This window comes from Phacochoerus africanus, chromosome 8, assembly GCF_016906955.1.
Source record: "Phacochoerus africanus isolate WHEZ1 chromosome 8, ROS_Pafr_v1, whole genome shotgun sequence".
Taxonomy (NCBI): domain Eukaryota; kingdom Metazoa; phylum Chordata; class Mammalia; order Artiodactyla; family Suidae; genus Phacochoerus; species Phacochoerus africanus.
This window is the reverse complement of record NC_062551.1, coordinates 129,367,974-129,388,380: the sequence shown is the minus strand read 5'-3', so window position 1 is coordinate 129,388,380 and position 20,407 is coordinate 129,367,974. Positions and strand designations below refer to the sequence as shown.

General features: G+C 35.3%; 1 protein-coding gene across 5 annotated transcripts in view; it reads right to left on the bottom strand.

Moving 5' to 3' along the window:
* Positions 1-20,407, bottom strand: part of TTLL7 (tubulin tyrosine ligase like 7) — a 156,144-nt gene that overhangs the window by 88,441 nt on the left and 47,296 nt on the right. For 4 of the 5 annotated variants that reach the window (XM_047794247.1, XM_047794249.1, XM_047794246.1 and 1 more), the window contains exons 2-7: positions 18,599-18,779; positions 18,291-18,422; positions 13,581-13,702; positions 12,690-12,757; positions 11,177-11,335; positions 3,601-3,817 (exon numbers count right to left, since the gene is read on the bottom strand). In XM_047794247.1, coding sequence (XP_047650203.1) covers positions 3,601-3,817; positions 11,177-11,335; positions 12,690-12,757; positions 13,581-13,702; positions 18,291-18,422; positions 18,599-18,623 — 723 coding nt within the window. In that variant the 5' untranslated portion in view covers positions 18,624-18,779. Of the gene's footprint in view, positions 1-3,600; positions 3,818-11,176; positions 11,336-12,689; positions 12,758-13,580; positions 13,703-18,290; positions 18,423-18,598; positions 18,780-20,407 lie in introns of those variants that run through there. The other variant, XM_047794248.1, reaches the window with a different exon arrangement.

Here is a 20,407-nt window from a genome sequence, read left to right as displayed (position 1 = left end):
AGGAGCTGTCATTTGGCAGTTTTAGTAATAAAAACTCTAGCTACCCTAGTGAAAAAGTGAGTAAGAAATGGAACTTTGCATTTTTCTTAAAACATTATCTTTGTAAGTAGGATTCGAAATTCCACAATTTCACATCTACCTTGACAAAAATCCCCTTCTAAACAGTTCATTGTCAGTTGGACGTTTGCCATAGAAGACATGATGGCAGCTATGAATCAAATAGCAACCTGCAAAGGATGAAAAGGAAATAACTACTCTCCACCCTATTTTTCAGCATGCAGGCTCAATATAATGAACTGGGATTGACAAAACTTTTCTAGGATTGGCTGCTACATTGGTAGCAAAAAATGAATGTTTATTATATTGCAGTGTATGAAGCTTTCTCTTATGATCTCCATATATAGAATTCATCAATATTCAACTCTTACAGAAATATACAGATCATTATAAAATACACACTCGCTATTTTAAAAATTGGAAATAAGAATAAGGGAAAAAGTTGCAGCCGTCTGCTGTCCTGAAACAGCCAATGAGAGGATTTTGGTTTCTTTGTTCCACCTTTTTCTTAAATTTACCTTTTACATAATTATGATCTCACTTTAGACACATTTGGTATTTCACTTTTTAAATTGTTCATATCTCCCTGTAGGAATATGATCATGAAATTTTACAGATACATGAACAACACTGACATTTACACAGGAGAATATCCTTATTTTCATACATGTGAAAATCAAAGCCAGGAGATTATGTGTTTCAAGAGCACTCAGCAAAGTGAAACCCTAGAGGCTACATTTCCTGACTCCCAGGCTTTCTTATTTCCTAAGCCAATCTACTGAAGCAAATCACATACAGACAACTTAAGAAACCAGAATAGGAGTTTCCATAGTGGTTCAGCAGTAATGAACCCAACTAGTATTCATGAGGACACAGGTTCAATCCCTGGCCTCACTCAGTGGGTTAAGGATCCGGTGTTGCTGTGGCTGTGGTGTAGGCCGGCAGCTGCATCTCTGATTCCACCCCTCCCCTGGGAACTTCCATGTGCTGTGGGGAAGTCCAAAAAAGGAAAGAAAAAAAAAACAAAGAAAATTGAAAAAGAAGAAAAAAGAAACTAGAATAAACCACTTGATCACCTAAATAAGCTTCTGAGTCTTACCCTTTCCCATCTCTTCCCTTATCCTTTCCTCCCCAAATGTGACTATTGGCCTTACATGTGTATAATTCAGTCTTTCCACTCCAACTATTTTCATTATAATCTCTGAGCTGACAAGCCCCAAATGATGCCTGTATCTCAGCTCTCTTGTCTGAACTGCAGACCCGTATTATTTATCCAAATGCGTTGTATGATCTTATTATAGATCCCTGTGGAGTCACACAGGCACCTCAGACCAAACGCATCAGCTGTCTGTACTTTGAAAGCTTCTGTACTCCCCATCACGGTGAATGTCATCTGCCCACCCAACTGCCTGTGCCAAAAATCTTGAGTTTTATCCTTACTTTCTCTCTCCTTCATTCTATAAATCAACCTGTCACTATATCAATGTCATCTGTGTTATTGTAAATATATCTTAAATCTGGATTTTATTCTTAGTCCAACCCTACTGCTATCACTTCACATTAAGTCATCTTTCCTCTCACATGTGGTTGGACTAGAACATAGCTTCCTTTTTGTTCTTGTTGTTGTTCTTTTTAGGGCCACACCTGAGGCATATGAGAGTTCCCCGGCTAGCGGGCAACTTGGAGCTGCAGCTGCCAGCCTACACCACAGCCACAGCAACACTGGATCCTTAAACCACTGAGCGAGGCCAGGGATTGAATCCATATCCTTACGAACACTATGTCAGGTTCTTATACTGCTGAGCCACAACAGGACCTCCAGAATACAGCTTCTTGACTCCCTTACTCTGGTCCACCCCATCCATCTCTACCCTCATCTCACATCCCCCACACCATAGACCAGGTGACCTTTTTAAAACAAAAATCTCATTCCCTCTTTCCTTTATTAAAATCTTTCAATGCTTCCCTTATTCCTAGGTTAAATTCCTAGCCTCTTCCTATATTAGATTCCAAAGTCCTTTACAAGGATCTGGCCTTAGAATTCTCCATCCCGCCCTCCTTTCTTAGTCTGTACTTTAGCCATCATAAACATACGTACCATACCTCTGGGCTTTTCTTCCGGAGTCGCACCCCACTCCACCCCACCTCTAACCTAGCTAACCCCTCATTACTCAGATTTCACTTTATAAACTCCCTCTCTAATCATTATCTCCAATGAGTTAGATGCCTCTACTATGTACTGCCATAAGCAACATTAGTTCCTTAGACCATTACACTGACTACAGGGTATTATAATTGTTTATTTTATTTTCTGCCTCTGCACTAGACAGTTACTTTTGTGAGGTCAGGTACTATATGTGTCGTGGTCACTGTCATTCTAAAACCAGAACAAGGCCCACAGTACAGCAAAGTTCAAACATTACTTGGAGACTGGATATATCCACACCTCATGAACTTTAAAGAAAATATTCTCTTTTTTTCTTCCTCTTTTGAAAAAGTTTGACAGTTCCTGTAGTCTTCCTCTGCCAGGTTTACAACATTTTTCAGTTGACTGTACATAGCAACATTTATAATCAATCACCATTAAATTCTGGAAACATGACCACTCAATATAGTTAATTATATGCCTCATACTGGAGAACAATAACCAGGTCTTTGACAAAGTGGGAGTCAATCTTTAACTAATTGTAATTTTCAATATAATTAGTAAATCCAAATATAGGGTTAGAACTTAACTGAACTGTAAAGTACTGATAATAAACTACAATTTGTCTTTCATAAAATATAAATCATGATTTCTGACTTTCATGATAAATTATAATAAATTATAGTTTGACATTCATAAACTACAAATTTCAGTTATAACTTTCATCAATATGTTATGGCTTTACATAGGTAATCTTAATGGAAAATACTTATAAAAATCTCCATTTAATAGAATTAAAATGCACCTCAAAACTGCCAATCTATGTCTCTACCTTATGTTTTATCAATGCAAATTTACAATCTTCTCTTTGTTCCAACACAAATTGATAATTCTACTTTTTAAAAATGTTTCCTTTTCTGTTTCATGCACCTTCTCCCACATTCTACATGTTAAACCATATCTTTAACCAAAGCCTACTCAAATACCACCTCCACTAGGAGGAGCTGAACCAAAACTGTTCTTACACTCAACTCCGTAACACTTGATGTGCACTTCTAAATGGCATACTACTTTTAATTTATATATATGTCTATATAAATCATTCCTATACAGGACCACTACATATACGTATGAACTCTGAAATCCATCCTTGTGCTCACAGCACCTAAAGCCAGTGTCTCTTCCTCATTAGCCTACCTGGAGCAGCAGACCCTTCTTTTCTAATTTTCACAAAGTTGTCTATAAATGAGAGGCAGTCTTGTTTATGTATACAGTTCTTCTAGACTATAAAAGCCTGAGAGGAAGAACTTTGTTGATTTAATGTTAATACACAGCAGGTGTTTTAAAAAGTAGCTAAGCTGAACAAATGAGTAAAATTATACTCTGGTATCACTTACCAAATTGGACTCATTAGGTGGAATGTACTTCTCTGTTCCCATTCGCACAAGTCCATCATGGTATAGAAATATTTTTAGTGGATCACACGATGTTACCAGAATATAAATTCGTAAATCAAACTTATAACCCTCCATTAGGAAAGGCTTTTCAATGTATTCTTGAACAATCAAATGATCCTGAGATGGAAGTTTGTCACCATTTCTTATCAAAGAAATCCTAAGTTTAAAGAAAAGATTAAAATAATTTTATATGGAGTCAATATATTTACAAAGTTATAAAAAACACTCAAGAGGAAAGTAGTGGAGCAGGGACTCCAAAGTCTGTCCCATCACAACACATATACACAAACACACACACACAAAGAGCACAAAAATATTGGCAGAAGCAACTTTTAGAGATCCTCAATACTAATTGAAAGTGTGTAACAACAGGGAACATGTAATAAAAAAAAAATAACAAAACAACAAAAACAGTTGATTCTGTGTAAAATAGCTTTGCAGCATTTTAACTTACTCTGGAACCATCCCCCAACCCACAGCTCAGTAGAGGCCTTGAACAATAGCCCATGTTTCCAGAACAGGTACTGGTTCTAGAAGGAGCATTGTAGAACATTCTTGTGGTTGTTTTGTTTGTTTGCTGCAATCAGTTTTGTGGCTCTCTGGAGGACCTCAAAAGGGCTTGCTTTTGCTTGTCTAACTGGGAACTTTTCCAGTGCTGAGGAAGCTACTTGGGGGACGATGGGACATTTAAAGATGATTGTATTAGTCCAGCTGCCCAGGGCAACAAAAAACAGTTGGGAAAAACAACAGACAAACTGCAAAGATCGAGAAGAAAGATTAAGGAATAGGGCTTGAAAATCTTTGACATATTTCTGGGAATCTAAAAGTCTATATGCATGCCCAGGTTTATGTGTATGCTCCAGAAAGGCCCTAAGCTCTTACCTCTGGCTAACCATAGGCTGCACAAGCAGGACTTTAAGGCTAAGACAGAGTTGTAGACTGCTTGGTTGAGTGTTGAAGGCATGTTCTAACACACACACACTGCACACACATACTATAAGGACCAAGGAATATTTGGAGAGGGTTCCAAGTGTTTAAGGAAACATCTGTCTAATTACTACTTGACCACTGACCTAACAGAAGAGGAACTTCAGAGACCCTACACAACAAAGAATAAAGACTTTACAAAATTATTTCAGAAAGATCACTAAACAAAAAACAACTAGAACAAACAGCAACAAAAAACTTCAAAGGGAGAATCAATTATCAGAGTTGCTACATTACAATATTCAAAATGATCAGCTTTCAAAAAAATATAATGAGTCATGCAAAGAAAAAAAAGTATGGCTCATACATAAGCAAATTATCAATTAATAGAAACTGTAACTGAGGAAATCCAGACATCTGGCTTACTAGACAATCAATTATTTAAATCAACTATTTTAAATTTGTTCCAAAAAGAAAATCTTGTACAAAGAACTGAAGAAAACCATGGGAATAATATTTCACCAAATACAAAACATCAATATAGAAAATGTTTTAAAGGTGGGTGGGACCAAACAGAAATTCTAAGTTGAAAAGTACAATAATTGCAACAAAAAAATAACTAGAGGGGCTAAACAGAAGATTTGGAAAGGCAGAAAAAGAATCAGAAAACTTGAGGATAAATCAATTGAGCCTAACTAGTCTAAAGAACAGGAAGAAAAAAAAATGAACATAACTAAGAGTCCTGTAGGGCATCAATAAAATCAACCCACTTATGATGGGAATCTCAAAAGGAGAAAAGAGAAAGAGGCAAAAAGACTATTTGAAGAATTAATGGCTGAAAAAGCTCCCAATTTGATGAAAAAAATTAACCAACACATGCAAGAAGCCTAAAAACACTCCAAGTTAGATAAACTCCTAGAAAGGCACACTAAGACATATTCTAATCAAAATGTCAAAGGAAGAGACAAAAAAGAAAATCTTAAAAGTATCAAGACTGAAGCCATCCATCATACCCAAGGGATCCCCATTAAGATAAAGAGCTAATTTCTCATCAGAAACAATGAAGGGCAGAAGACAGTAAGTGCTAATAGAAAAAGAAAAAAAAATCTAACCAAGAATTCTATATCTGACAAAACTATTCAAAACTGAAAGAGAAATTAAGACATTCCCAGATAAACAACAACTGGAAGGAGTCTGTTGCTAGTATACCTGGCCTACAAGAAATTCTAAAGACAATCCTTCAAGCTGAAGCAAAATGACACTAGGCAGTAACTCAAATCCACACAAAGATATAAAGTACACCTGTAAAGATGATGACAAAGGTAAATATGAAAGTCATTTTTACTGTTTTTTTATAAATCCTAATTTTCCCTGTATTATTCAAAACAAAATTGCATAAAACAATTATTATAAATCTATTTTGATGAGCACACAATGTACACAGATGTAATTTGCGATAAAACAACATAAAGAGGAGCAAAGCAAAAAAGAAGCAAAGTTTTGTTGTTTTTTTACTATTAAAACTAATCATGTTAATCCAAAATAGGTTGTTACAAATCAAGATGCTAATTGCAACCCAAGAGCAACCACATAAAAAATAACTCAAAAAATATATAGTAAAATAAATGACAAAGAAATTAAAACAGTACACTAGAAAATATCTTTGCAATACACAAGAGGTCAAAAATGGAGAAGCTGAGGTACAAAAACTATACAGACATATAAAACAAATAACAAAATGCAAAAGTAAATCTTTCCTTATCCATAATTACATTAAAAATGGATTCACTCCCCACTTAAAAGCCAAGATTTGGCAGAATGTACAAAAAAAAATGGCCCAACTATATGCTGTCTACAAGAGCCACACTTCATGCTCAAAGAGTTAAATAGGCTGAAAGTGAACAAATGGAAAAGATATTCCATGTAAACAATAACCAAGAGAGAACGGAAGTGGCTATACTAGGATCAGACAAAATAGACTTTAAGACAAAAAGTATTACAACTAACAAAGAAGAACAGTATATAAAGATTTTAAAAATCAGTGCATTGAGATAATATAATTATAAACATATGCATTCACAACAGAGCCGCAAAATACATAAAGCAAAAACTGATAGTTCAACAACAAGAGCTGGAGTCTTCAATACCCCCCACTTTCTTAAAAAAAAAAAAGCGTTTTTATTTATTTTATTTTTTTAAAGTTTTTATTTTGTTCTATTATAGTTGATAATGAATAGAACAATTACATAGAAAACTAGCAAGGAAACAGATATATTCTACAAATGAGAGAGGTGTCCTTCACCTATGTACTACTGCATTACATGATAAACCCTGGCAGCACATATACAACAGTATGCTTTTTCAGCTATGTTTAATACTGTAATCAATACAGAATATTATCTATTTATACTGTTTAACATTAAATATATATATAATATGAATTTTTTAACATAATTTTAACACTAAAATTGAGAAAATGTGAACTTCAATCAACTCCTTGATACTGACATATAGTAAACCAAATTTACATTAAACAATTAATATAAAATTTCCACTAATACTACTTGTTCATCTTTTAAATTACTAAACCACAGTTAAAAATAATGATAAATTATTAAATTATGATAAAAGTTAAAAGGAAATTCATTGAACAATAATTTACCTGGCAGCTACATTCCAAACATCTTTTTTCCTATAGCACACTAAAATTAAAATGACTCATGCATTTTTATTAAAAGCAGGCTCAGCCTCAGCCACATTTTCTTTCAAAAAGTAAACTGCAGAAAACTAATATTAGAAAGCAAAAAGAAACAGGAATATTAAATTGTATAATCTATCCTCAGCTAACATGTCTAGTTCTCAGCAATTTAGCTTAAAATGTGTCTTATTCATTTTCAATTCAATTACCATAGCTACATGAAGAAAAACAATTATTTGCAAAGTAGATAAACACTTTGTCATTAAGACATTTTTAAGATAAAAACAGAAACACCCTTTCCATTTCCTTCTCTAAGTCAGTTTAGCTCTATTGCACTGACTGATATTCCTCTCAAAGATTACACTAAAAGTATTATGAATGAAAATTTTATGTTTAAAAAAATTAGAAAACACTTATTTTTATCTATTTTTTACCTCCTATCAAAATCTCACAACCTGTTGATTAAATTTTTAAATTGAATTATTGAAGTCTGTGGTAAAAAGGGCTCATTAAATATCCAGTTCCAAAAAAGTGACAGAAACCTATTTCATTATTTTTTTGTGTTGGTTCTCAACCATGAGAAACCACTCACATTTATTCGTTCTCTCAATTTTTAAAAATTTTAATATATTCCTACACCATGACCAGGTGGGATTCATCCCAGATTCACAAGGATGGTTCAACATATGCAAATTAATCAACGTCACATACCACATTAACCACAGAAAAGTCAAAAACCATATGATCATCTCAATAGATGAAGAAAAAGCATTTGACAAAGTCCAACATCCATTTATGATAAAAACTCTCACCAAAGTGGGTATAGAGGGAATATTCCTTATCATAAAGCCATTTATGACAAACCCACAGCAAATATAATACTTAATGGAGAAAAGCTGAAAGCCTTCCCACTAAAATCTGGAACAAGACAGGGATGCCCACTCTCACCACTGCTATTCAACATAGTATTGGAAGTCCTAGCCACAGCAATCAGACAAACAAAAGAAATAAAAGGCATCCAAATAGGAAGAGAAGAGGTAAAATTGTCACTGTATGCAGATGATATGATACTATATATAGAAAACCCTAAGGACTCAACCCAAAAACTACTTGAACTGATCAACAAATTCAGCAAAGTAGCAGGATATAAGATTAACATTCAGAAATCAGTCACATTTCTGTACACTAACAATGAAATATTAGAAAAGGAATACAGAAATACAATACCCTTTAAAATTTCACCACAAAAAATCAAATCCCTGGGAATACACCTGACCAAGGAGGTAAAGTACTTATATGCCACGAACTATAAAACATTAATCAAGGAAATTAAAGAAGATGTAAAGAAATGGAAAGATATTCCATGTTCATGGATTGGAAAAATCAATATTGTAAAAATGACCATACTACCCAAAGCAATCTACAGATTCAATGCAATCCCTATCAAATTACCCATGACATTTTTCACAGAACTAGAACAAACAATCCAAACATTTATATGGAACAACAAAAGGCCCAGAATCACCAAAGCAATCCTGAGAAACAAAAACCAAGCAGGAGGCATAACTCTCCCAGACTTCAAGAAATATTACAAAGCCACAGTCATCAAGACAGTGTGGTACTGATACTAAAACAGACGTACAGACCAATGGAATAGAACAGAGAACCCAGAAATAAACCCTATGGTCAATTAATCTTTGACAAAGGAGGCAAGAACATAAAATGGGAAAAAGACCGTCTTTTAGGCAAGCATTTCTGGGAAAACTGGACAGCTGCATGCAAATCGATGAAACTAGAACACACCCTCACACCATGCACCAAAATAAACTCAAAATGGCTGGGAGTTCCCGTGGTGGTGCAGTGGTTAACGAATCCAACTAGGAACCATGAGGTTGCAGGTTCGATCCCTGGCCTTGCTCAGTGGGTTAAGGATCCAATGTTGCCGTGAGCTGTGGTTGTAGGTTGCAGACACTGCTCGGATCTGGTGTTGCTGTGGATCTGGTGTAGGTTGGTGGCTACAACTCCAATTGGACCCCTAGCCTAGGAACCTCCATATTCCTTGGAGAGCAGCCATAGAAAAGGCAAAAAGACAAAAAAAAAAGCCGAATGACTTACACATAAGACAAGACCCCATCAAACCCCTGGAAGAGAACATAGGCCAAACATTCTCTGACATCAACCTCACAAATATTTTCTCAGGTCAGTCTCCCAAAGCTATAGAAATAAAAGCAAAAATAAACCAATGGGACCTAATCAAACTGACAAGCTTTTGCACAGAAAAAGAAAACAAAAAGACAACTTACAGAATGGGAGAAAATAGTTTCAAATGATGCAACTGACAAGGGATTACTCTCTAAAATATATAAACAACTTATACAACTCAACAGCAAAGAAGTCAACAACCTAGTGGAAAAATGGGCAAAGGACCTGAAGAGACATTTCTCCAAGGAAGAGATACAGATGGCCAACAAAAACTTGAAACAATGCTCAACATCACTGATTATTAGAAAAGTGCAAATCAAAACTACCATGAGATATCCACCTCACACCAGTCAGAATGGCCATCATTCATAAGTCCACAAATAACAAGCGCTGGAGGTGGTGTGGAGAAAAGGGAACCCTCCTGCACTGCTAGTGGGAATGTAAGCTGGTACAGACACTGTGGAGAACAGTATGGAGGTACCTGAGAAATCTATACATGGAACTACCATATGATCCGGCAATCCCACTCTTGGGCATATATCCGGACAAAACTTTCCTTAAAAAAGACACATGCACCCGCATATTCATTGCAGCTCTTTTCACAACAGCCAAGACATGGAAACAACCCAAATGTCCATTGAGAGACGATTGGATTAGGAAGATGTGGTATATATACACAACGGAATACTACTCAGCCATAAAAAAGAACAAAATCATGCCATTTGCAGCAACATGGATGGAACTAGAGATGCTCATCCTGAGTGAAATAAGTCAAAAAGAGAAAGACAAATACCATATGCTATCGCTCATATCTGGTATCTAATATACAGCACAAATGAACATTTCCACAGAAAAGAAAATCACAGACTTGGAGAATAGACTTGTGCTACCTGGGAGGAGAGGGGGGAAGGGGAGGGATTGGGAGCTTGGGGTCAACGGATGCAAACTATCGCTCATGGAATGGATTTACAATGAGATCCTGCTGTGTAGCACTGAAAACTATGTCTAGATACTTACTACGCAACATGACAATGGGAGAAAAAATAAAGTATGCATGTATGTGTAACTAGGTCCCCATGCTGTACAGTGGGGGAAAAAAGTGTGTTGTGGGAAATAACAATAAAAAATAAATTTAAAAAAAAGAAAGAAATATTATTCAGCCATAAAAACAACATAATTATGATACATGTTCCAAAATGTATGAATCTTTCATTATGTTCAATGAAAGAAGCTAGGCCAAAGGGGAAAAAAAATCACATTTTATATCACTTCATTTATGTGAAATGTCTGAAATAGGCACATCCAATGGAACAGAAAATAAAGAAAGGGTTGTCAGTGGCTACACGTGGGGAAGATTGCAGAATGACTGCTGATATGGGCTTTCTTTAAGATGTGATAGAAATGTTCTGAATTACTAGCAATGGCTGCACAACCTCATGAGTATATTAAAACTACTGAATTGTACACTTTAACAAAGTGTATGGTTATGTGAATTATATCACAATGAAGAACAAACATAGAGACTGGAAAAAGATCAATTTCCAGGTTGGGATAGGTGGGAAGTGATTGACTATGAAAGGTCAATGAAGTTGACATTTTAGGATAAATAAAATGCTCTCTGTGTTATGGGATGAAAAATAAATAAATAAAAATAAAAATTTTTATATGTTCCAAATGAAAAATACCTACCCATGACCCATTGCACCATTAGCTGGTTTTACTATAAAAGTTTTCTGCTTTCTTTTTTTCTTTAATTCTTTCATATAGTTCTGGAATTGTGTATATTCAGCAGGGAAGATCCATGTTCGAGGAACAAAGGTATAATCCAGAGGCCGGGACTTGATCATTCTGTAAATCAGAGATAATATGTTGAAAAGTAATTTCTATTCAACCTTGTCTAAATTTTCTTTCTCAGTGCTACTGACATTTACACAATGAAGAAGAATCAATGATTAAATGATTAAATAAAATATAATAACATGGCATAAACCACCTGGCTTTTACATTTATTTCCAGCATCATCTCAGGTTGAGCCTTCCAACATCCTATATAACCATAAAAACTGTTTCAAGTTCCCCCAAACAGCACGTTGGTTTAAGTCTCCAAATATTTTCTCCCACCATGGTCTTTGCCTACATTCTACTTACTTTCTTCTCAAAGGATAAACTCCTATACATGTTTAAATGTCCATCTCATAATTTAATTTCTCTATAAATCCTTCCCTGCCCTCCCCAAAATCACCTCTCCCATCATCTTTGTCACCAGCATACGTAGACTCTACCTATAATGTGACATCAAACTACTACATGCATCAGTCTTTCTCCCTTACTAAAATGTGAGTTCTAGGCAGGGACTAGGCCTTAATTATCTTAGTTATTTCAGTTAGCAGTCTCTGGGGTATATAGTAGACATGCAGAAAATATTGTGTAAATGGATCATAAATTTTCACATGAATGCATACTAATGTTTCTTTAATTACATGCACATTTCCTAACCTTTCTTTGTGAAAGAGTTCTCTTATTAAAAATTTTTTCTATTTACCAACTTTCTGGAAATAAAAAAATCTAAGGAACAGAAACACAAACTGCTTAAAAATTCTGCAGTATATTCAGCATAACACTTTACCTGTTAACAGTTTTTCCCAGGAAAGCAGATTATTACACTAAATTGGTCTCTGAGACAAACGTGTGTATATATCCCTGGGTAGACATGTATACATGTGTTTACATGTATGTACACTCACACACGCACCTACTACAGTGCCTGGCACACATTAGATGCTCAGTAATGAGTATTCTGAGCACACATGCACACACATGCAGGATATAACACAACAAGAAATAAGTAAGCATACATTGAATGCCATGTACAGAAAACTTCTTACGTTTAAAAGAAAAGTTTATGTTGCTAGAGAGATAGCAAGTTGCAGGGGAAAAAAATTCTGAAATTCTGAAAACCAGGATTCTACTCCAGCTCTGCCGACAACTATTTATTTGATAATATTCACATATCTGACCCTTAATTACCTCCTCTATAAAGTGGAGGAATGGAACAAGGAAACTAGTAAGACCTTTCTAGTTCTAAAATTCTATCTATTCCATGAAAATATCATTTCAAATCAATATAAACTTGTGAGATAGCGCTATGATATTCAAAACATAAATTTCAAACGTCTTTTCTATTACAAGAAAATGAAGATTACTTGGTCATATTTCTTGCTAGGAAATCCTTCCTACAGATCTCCCCCATTCCTGGAAAATGGTTGATCCTCTGGAAAATAAAAACGCAAACATTAATATTCTCAATGACTTAACATATTCGTTGATACTATAATACAATTACATTCATCCTTTGGATTTAATTTTTTAGTAAACTGACAATTATTAATGTAATGCTTAAGGTTAAATGACCTATAATAAATTTGTGGAAATAAAGTATCTTCGGTAATCAGAGAAAAAAATTGCAAAAACCTACAGAAAAAATAAACAGTTGTTTTCACAGTATTAAAGTTAAATTTTCTCTACTGAATAAGTGATAATTCAATGTCCACTTTTGGTATCTTAGATCTACTCCATTCATACAGATAAGCACTGTAGAAAAACTACTGAAAACGGACTTCTTTGTTCCTTACAATCACTTTTGTATTACCCTCTACACTAACAGATGAAGAACTATGCAAAATGTCAACTATCTACAATTCCATGTATTTGGCTTTTTATTTAGTTTTAATATGTTAGTATTACATTCTAAAAATAAAATAATGATGCCATATCACACACAGCTGACATTACAAGTGATTTCTACATTCAGATCTCTTTATGCAATCTATTTCACATGTAAGCATAATGCAAAGCACCAGCCTAGGACGTTTTCTTCAATCAATTCTTCCTTAAAGATGGAAAGAGGTTTAAAGTTATATTTGAAAGAATGCAGTCTTCAGGCAAAGAGTTAGTACAACTGAATGGCAATGGAACAGACTATTCAGGTAAGTCAGAACTGAAATTTAACATGGCCACCCCTGTCTAAAGAAAATTATGATAGAATTCATATAACTTTCCTATTGACCAATAATTGGGCTTGATTAATTTCTCACCTGGTAATTTTGCAGCTCTGCAATCTTCTCCTGCTGAACAGCAGAATCACACCAGATAAGGTTACTTGTTTCATCCTCATCTGGAGTTTTCATAAAACCCATTTCATCTATTACTAAACGCACTGCAAGTAAACAGTTATATCAAAATTAAAATGCTTCTGAAGTATATTCATTGTGAAAATATTTCTTATGTATATATATATATATATATATCAATTTTATATCACAGTATTTCCTTTGTAAAATATCCATTATAGCATAACCTTATTTTTAGCTAACAACAATTTATCTAATCCAAAGTATACTCAACAGTAACTGAGAACTGCTTTGAGTTTACACCCAAAATCTTCAGTTTGAATTCTCTGAGATTTAACAGGTACACAACACTGTTAAAGAGTTTAGCAATTATTCATAGCACAGTGAAAACACACACACAGCTGAGACAACACTGTGGAAAATATACTTTTATGGCTTTTTCATGACCTTGGGCTAGGTACAAAAGGGAAAGACAAAAATAGTCCCTGATCATCAGACCCAGCCTATTCTTTCCACCTCCTGAGTTCAAAATATTTTTAGCCGTTAAAACCAAGTCAGCTATATTGACTCAGAATACAAAATAATGAGGCGGAATTACAATAGACATTTGGAAACTGGCCCTCCTATCTGCTCCCAACCCTCTAGTCCTATTGGAAAAATTTATGTTCAGAGAAAACCTTGGTTTTTTTTCCCACAGCATGTAGAAGTTCCCAGGCCAAGGATTGAACCTGCATCACAACAGTGACAATGCTAGATCCTTAACCCACTGTGGCCACCAGGGAACTCCAAAATCTTGAGGGTTTTTTTGTGTTCCTCTCTGATTTGGATATCACGATTAACACACGGACGTTTTTCTTCCAATGAATTTAAAGTTTAGAATCAAGATCAGCAAATACTTAGCATAAATTTTGAGTTCCAGCAGAACTAGGAGTCTTAATGGAATGCTGTTAACTATATAGCAGTGCTTCAATGTTATTTTTAAACATCTTCCTCTTACTGCCCTATATATATGGGCAGATACGGTAAAAAAAAAAGGGGGGGGGGATTATCAGAGTGTACTTGGCTCAGGTATGAAACTGATGACCAGACACCTGTTGGTCTCAAGTCCTGGGGATTCTTGATTGTTTTTTGGTTGCTATATGCCAAGAACACAGGCATAATTCAAAAAAAAAAAAAAAAAGGACAGTGACAAGAGAGATGAGATCAAGGAGGGGACTGTTGAAGCAAAGATGCTTTTTACCATGAAGGGCTTAGTAAAATTTAGGGTTGTTCTGAAGGCCCAGGTGATGATATACAACAAGATTTGGGGAATGGCTGATCCTCTCACGTTGCCTGCATAGCTTGGGCATCCTGAGTGCCCAGGAGCCTCTGGGTTATCTCGAGCTCATGGGAAGGGCAAAGGCAATAGTGACACAGCCTGTAAGAGCCCTTTCACTGGCTCACTGAGCCAGCAGACAACAATGACAAGTCCAGAACAGCAGCTCGAGAGCAGACCTGTTTCTGAGTGCATGAAAGTCACTGTCCTTGGCCGCTCATAAACAACCAAGAAGACCTTGATGCAAGAAACAGAACCAGTGGCAGTTATGGATGGAGGGAGTATAATGAGCCACTAAGAGGTGGGTATGAATGCCCACATGAGCTGGTGAGGCTGGCAACATTCAGGTTACATAACAATGGTGGAAAAGATTCATTCTTGCTTTAGATTCACAAAATCAAGTTTGTAAGGTCAGTCATACATAAATCTCTTGTGTTATGAAATTCAAAGCTTGGAGAGCTGACAAAGTTGAACTTCAAAGAAAAATACAATGTTGGGTATTAAACTCACTTTTTTGTCTAAGCTATGTAGTTATATTTTTGTTTGAATTGAAATTTTAGAAACCAGTTGGTATCTTTTTAAGTATACCATCCTCTACTACACAGAAGAGAAATTCCTTTAACATGTTGGTTCCAAATAGAAGGTTGTTGGCAGCTAAAGCCTAAATCCATGTTGGACTTTAGGGAGTTTTCTTAAAAAAAAAAAAAAGTAAAATAATTACCCCCATATTGAAATTCTCCCAAATCAAACGTCCTACTGGTAAAATAGGGATAATCATTTCAACCATTTTCTCCCACATGTCCCTTTGCACACGTACGTGTCCCTTTCTCCAATCTTTCTAGTCTCCATTTAATGAAAATTACCAAAAATACATTTCCTCACAAATCTGTACTACATTTTTTTTTTGCCTTTACCCATGGAGATTTCAGAGGCTGTTCAGGAGTTTTAAAAATAGGAATCCATGCAATAATTCTCTGAATTTTAGATATGGAGGATACCTAAATTAATGTTCCTCAATTTAAATTTCAATTCATATTTTATTTAGGCAGTATTATATAGTAAAAAGAACATTAAATCTGGAAGCAAATTAATTCAGGTTCAAGTTCTACTTTTTCCATCTATTTGACCTTGGGTAAGTTGTTAACTCTCACTGAGCTTCAGTTTCTTTAACTTGCCTAAGGGACATTTTTTTAAAGCAATAATGTGAAATTTCACAATGTATTAATTATAGGACCACTGTGAGAATGCAGTTCACATTCCACAATGTGTCTCTGTGAGGAATTATGAGAGAAATGTCTCTCAAGACTCAGGAATAGAAAAAAAAATTGTATTTCCTTTGAATAACCCTTACAGTTTTATCTTCTGGGCACTATGCTGCTATAGCTGATTGTTTCAATTATTTGCTTTGCTTGCTAGGAAGCTCAGAGTCAAATCCATGCACATCTCTAACTACAGAGGATTTCATGGAATGCAGTTTGTATTCTGATCAGCCACAAGATTCATCTTATTTTACTGTTTTTATTTTTCCTCATTTATTTTCTTATGGCTGTTGGCCACTTCCAGTTCACTACTAGCATGAGGAAAAGCAGAGAAAAGGGGAGCAAAGGGAGTAATGCAGCCTATTTACTGGGTTATTTGGAAGATTAAACGAGTTAATTCATGCAAAAATATTTGGCCAAGGGTTATAAAATGATTAATCTTAAAAATTAGTAGTGGTCAAAGCATTGTACAAAAGGAAATAGGTAATGCCAGGGAGGAAAACACAAGCATCCTGACTATGGCTTCATTATCATTCTATTATGTAATTCAACCTGTCAAAGGAGCAGTAATTAAATTACAAGTGATCTGTTGCATGTCACTAGGTTAAATTAGGGAAAAGTACGGGAGCACTTTCTCCTGGACACAGGGCCGAGTCTTTCCTTCCCTCCCCTGTTTAGCTCTGTATTCTCCCAGCAGTCCATGGTCCAAGTCTCCAGTCTTGACCCAGCCAAACATTACCGAGCAGGCTCAGCAAAGCGGTCTGGAATCAATATGCAGAATGTGAATGCAACTTAAGCCCTTGGAAAGTGAGAGGGACCAAGGTTCCTTACAAACCCCACCACCAGTACCATCAAAGCAAACAAGGAGATAGGTTAACACTACCCATCAATCACTTTGACAACCATTACTCTTGCCTTTGCATTCTAGAAATATGCAAGTAATACACATCTCACCTTTGCTTACTTAAAGCTTTTCCCCTGAGGAACACTTGTTGGAATATAGTATTAGGGAACCTGAATTCCAACCAAATATCCCACCGATTGCTGATGAACTTTGGTGAATTACTATAAATGGAAATGTGGCTCTCAAAGATTAATAATGGGAAGAGTAATTAATGTCGTTGAAATTCAAATGATTTTCCCTCAACTCTTTTAATGCAAGACAATTTTTTAAAAAGAGGAAGATTATTTTAGCACTTACAGTGATTTACCAGTTTTGCAATGCAGGGCAAAAGAATCTTAATTTAAAGCAATTAATTCTTATCTATTCTCTCCACTCCAAATACCACTTACACATAAAAGCTAAAATTCTATTAATGAAAAGCAACAGTATCATCAAAATAATTTTTAAAGCATAGAGAGAAATTTTTCACTCTATTCTTTTTTTTTTTTGTCTTTTTGGGCCGCACCAGCGGCATATGGAGGTTCCCAGGCAAGGGGTCAAATTGGAGCTGTAGCCACCAGCCTAAACCACAGCCACAGCAATGCGGGATCTGAGCCTTGTCTGCGACCTACACCATAGCTCTCGGCAATGCCAGATCCTTAACCCACTGAGCAAGGCCAGGGATCGAACCCCGCATCCTCATGGATGCTAGTGGGGTTTGTTAACCACTGAGCCACAACAGGAACTCCTTCTCTATTCTTTAAGACAGTTTCTCACTATTTAAAATGAATCTAAAATTCTACACTTTTCATTTTACATTAAGTATTTTAGACTGTTTTAAATTAAACATAAGTTTAGCCCCAAGTGAAAAATGCATGAGAATAATACAATTTTCCCAAGCACTTTTATATTTAAAGATTACAGCTAGAACCATTGGGTTTTACTGTTCATATTATCTTATACTTGATTTTAAAAGTAAATATTAAACAAAATCACATCTATTTAATCCAATCTCATCAATAACTAAAGCTTTTTAGTTTATAATGATGTTCTATTTCATTATTGACATGTTTAATATCTCAAAAGAAAATTTTATTACATGAAATTTAAAAATTCACTACACGAAAAAATAATTATCTCTGAATTTCCACATTGTTTTCAACATCAAACTAGTTTTTCAGCAATTATGAAAATCTCATGATTCTGAGGAGACCTACCAATTTCAAACTTTGTCCCGGCAACATTTGCTGTAATGGTTCCCTTCTTTTTCTTCTTTCTAACTTTCCTTTTCATTGTGTTTTGATACGGCAATTCTGTATTCAGATCCAGGGGAGAGGGTCCCTGAATAACTTTAAAAGAAATGTAAACCAACCAAATAGCACTGAAATAACAACAATTCCATACCAGAGAACATAAATGCCCCCAAAGGTAAAATGATAAATTTCGATTCTTTAAGAATCCCCAATTACTTTTTAATTTTTAAAAAAAGGAGCCATGATGAGCATGATTAAATCAATCTGCTTACCTCTTTCTTGAGGCAGAGATGGCATTATTGCCTGTGCCAGTTAACAAGCAGTCATAGGAAATCTGGGAGGCTCACATTAGTCTAAGTAGGATATGGCTTCAATTCACTCAAAGTTCCTATCATATTATCTTGGTGGAATCTTCAGATTGCAGGACACTGAAATTATGAGATAGGAAGATACCTGCAGGTATTTTAAAACAAAGACATTAAGAAAACAAATTTTATGACAATATCTGATGTATGCCAATACTCTTCTTTTTAAAAGCCAAGTAAAGGTGAAAGTTAATGTAGTCAATCAACAAATACTTGTTAATTTATTAAACCGTATGTAAAATGCCAAGCAATAGTTCCCTGTTTTAAAAAGGAGAATGATGAGAGTTCCCATTTGGCTCAGTGGTAATGAACCTGACTAGGATCCATGAGGACGTGGGTTTGATCCCTGGCCTGGCTCAGTGGGTTAAGGATCTGGTGTTGCTATGAGCTGTGGTGTAGGCCAGTGGCTACAGCTCCAATTTCATCCCTAGCCTGGGAACTTCCATAAGCTGTGGATGTGGCCTTAAAAAGACAAATTAGTAAATAAAAATAAAAAGGAGGAGGAGGTTTATTTAAGTCATGTATCATATTACATACAAAAAAGAATATGCCTTGCACAAACAATAACAATATTCACTACCACTTACTGAACACTTACTATCTTAGGTCACTTATACCACTTAATCTTTCAATAAAACTGTAAAGCAGAAGCTTTTATCCCTATCTAATAGATAAGTGAGCCCCGAAAGGACAAATCTTTACAAAAAAATAAGCGACAAAGTGGAGATTAAAATACCATCTCTCTGATGTCAGAACCAGTGCCCCTTAACCAAGACCCCATATAACCTTCAACCCAATGCCTAAAACTTAGCTGCAGCCCCACTTTTAATATGAAACAGTGAAACAAGTGCCAGTGCAGAGGTCACATGCTGACAGAAGGGAGAAAAAAGTAATTCCCTTTTGAGGTGTGTGGGGCAGGGGGCATGCAGGGGAGGTGACTTCATAAAATAAACCACATTTAAATTATACTAAAAAAAATGAGAACAATTTTGAAAGGCATAAAATGGGAGGAGTCATGGCCAAAATGATCTTATTTGGGCACATAGAGGAGCACAATAAACGTTGTGTAATGAAGAACTAATCAGATTTGGCTATGCCTCAACATGGCCTATATTATACTTCATTTATAATTTCATTGTGCATGTATGAACCTAGGTATTTGTGCCCTGTATACGATAATACCTAGTCTGAACTGTCAATTTTCTAAACTTCACCCTTCACATTTTAAGAATCTTTGAGTTCTTGTAAAATGTCTCTAAATATAATGAAAAATCATAAAATCTATCACAATAAACAAAGGTCTGATACAAACACCTGTATCAGGAGGAGATAATCAGGCTTATCAGAAATTTCGAAATTCAGCTACCTAAAATCTGACTCTTATATGTCACTCCTACAGTCATCGTTAATAATAAAATTCATTATTAATGAAAACTTAGAACTTAATTTGTTCTTGGGTATTATTTTTACTAGAATAACTCAGTATCAAAACTAGGGAACCATTATTTATTACAGACCAATGTGGGCGGGCATTATGTTAAGAATCTAACATATTTTACCTCATCAACAAAGTGGGAATTCAGGTATCATTTCCCCCATTTCTCTAGATGTGGAAACTAAGGCTAAATAAGTTAACTAAATCAAGGTAACACAGCCTACAAATAGAAAACCTAGGCTTTGAGTCCAGTTCTGTTTGATCATCTATCTATTCACCGA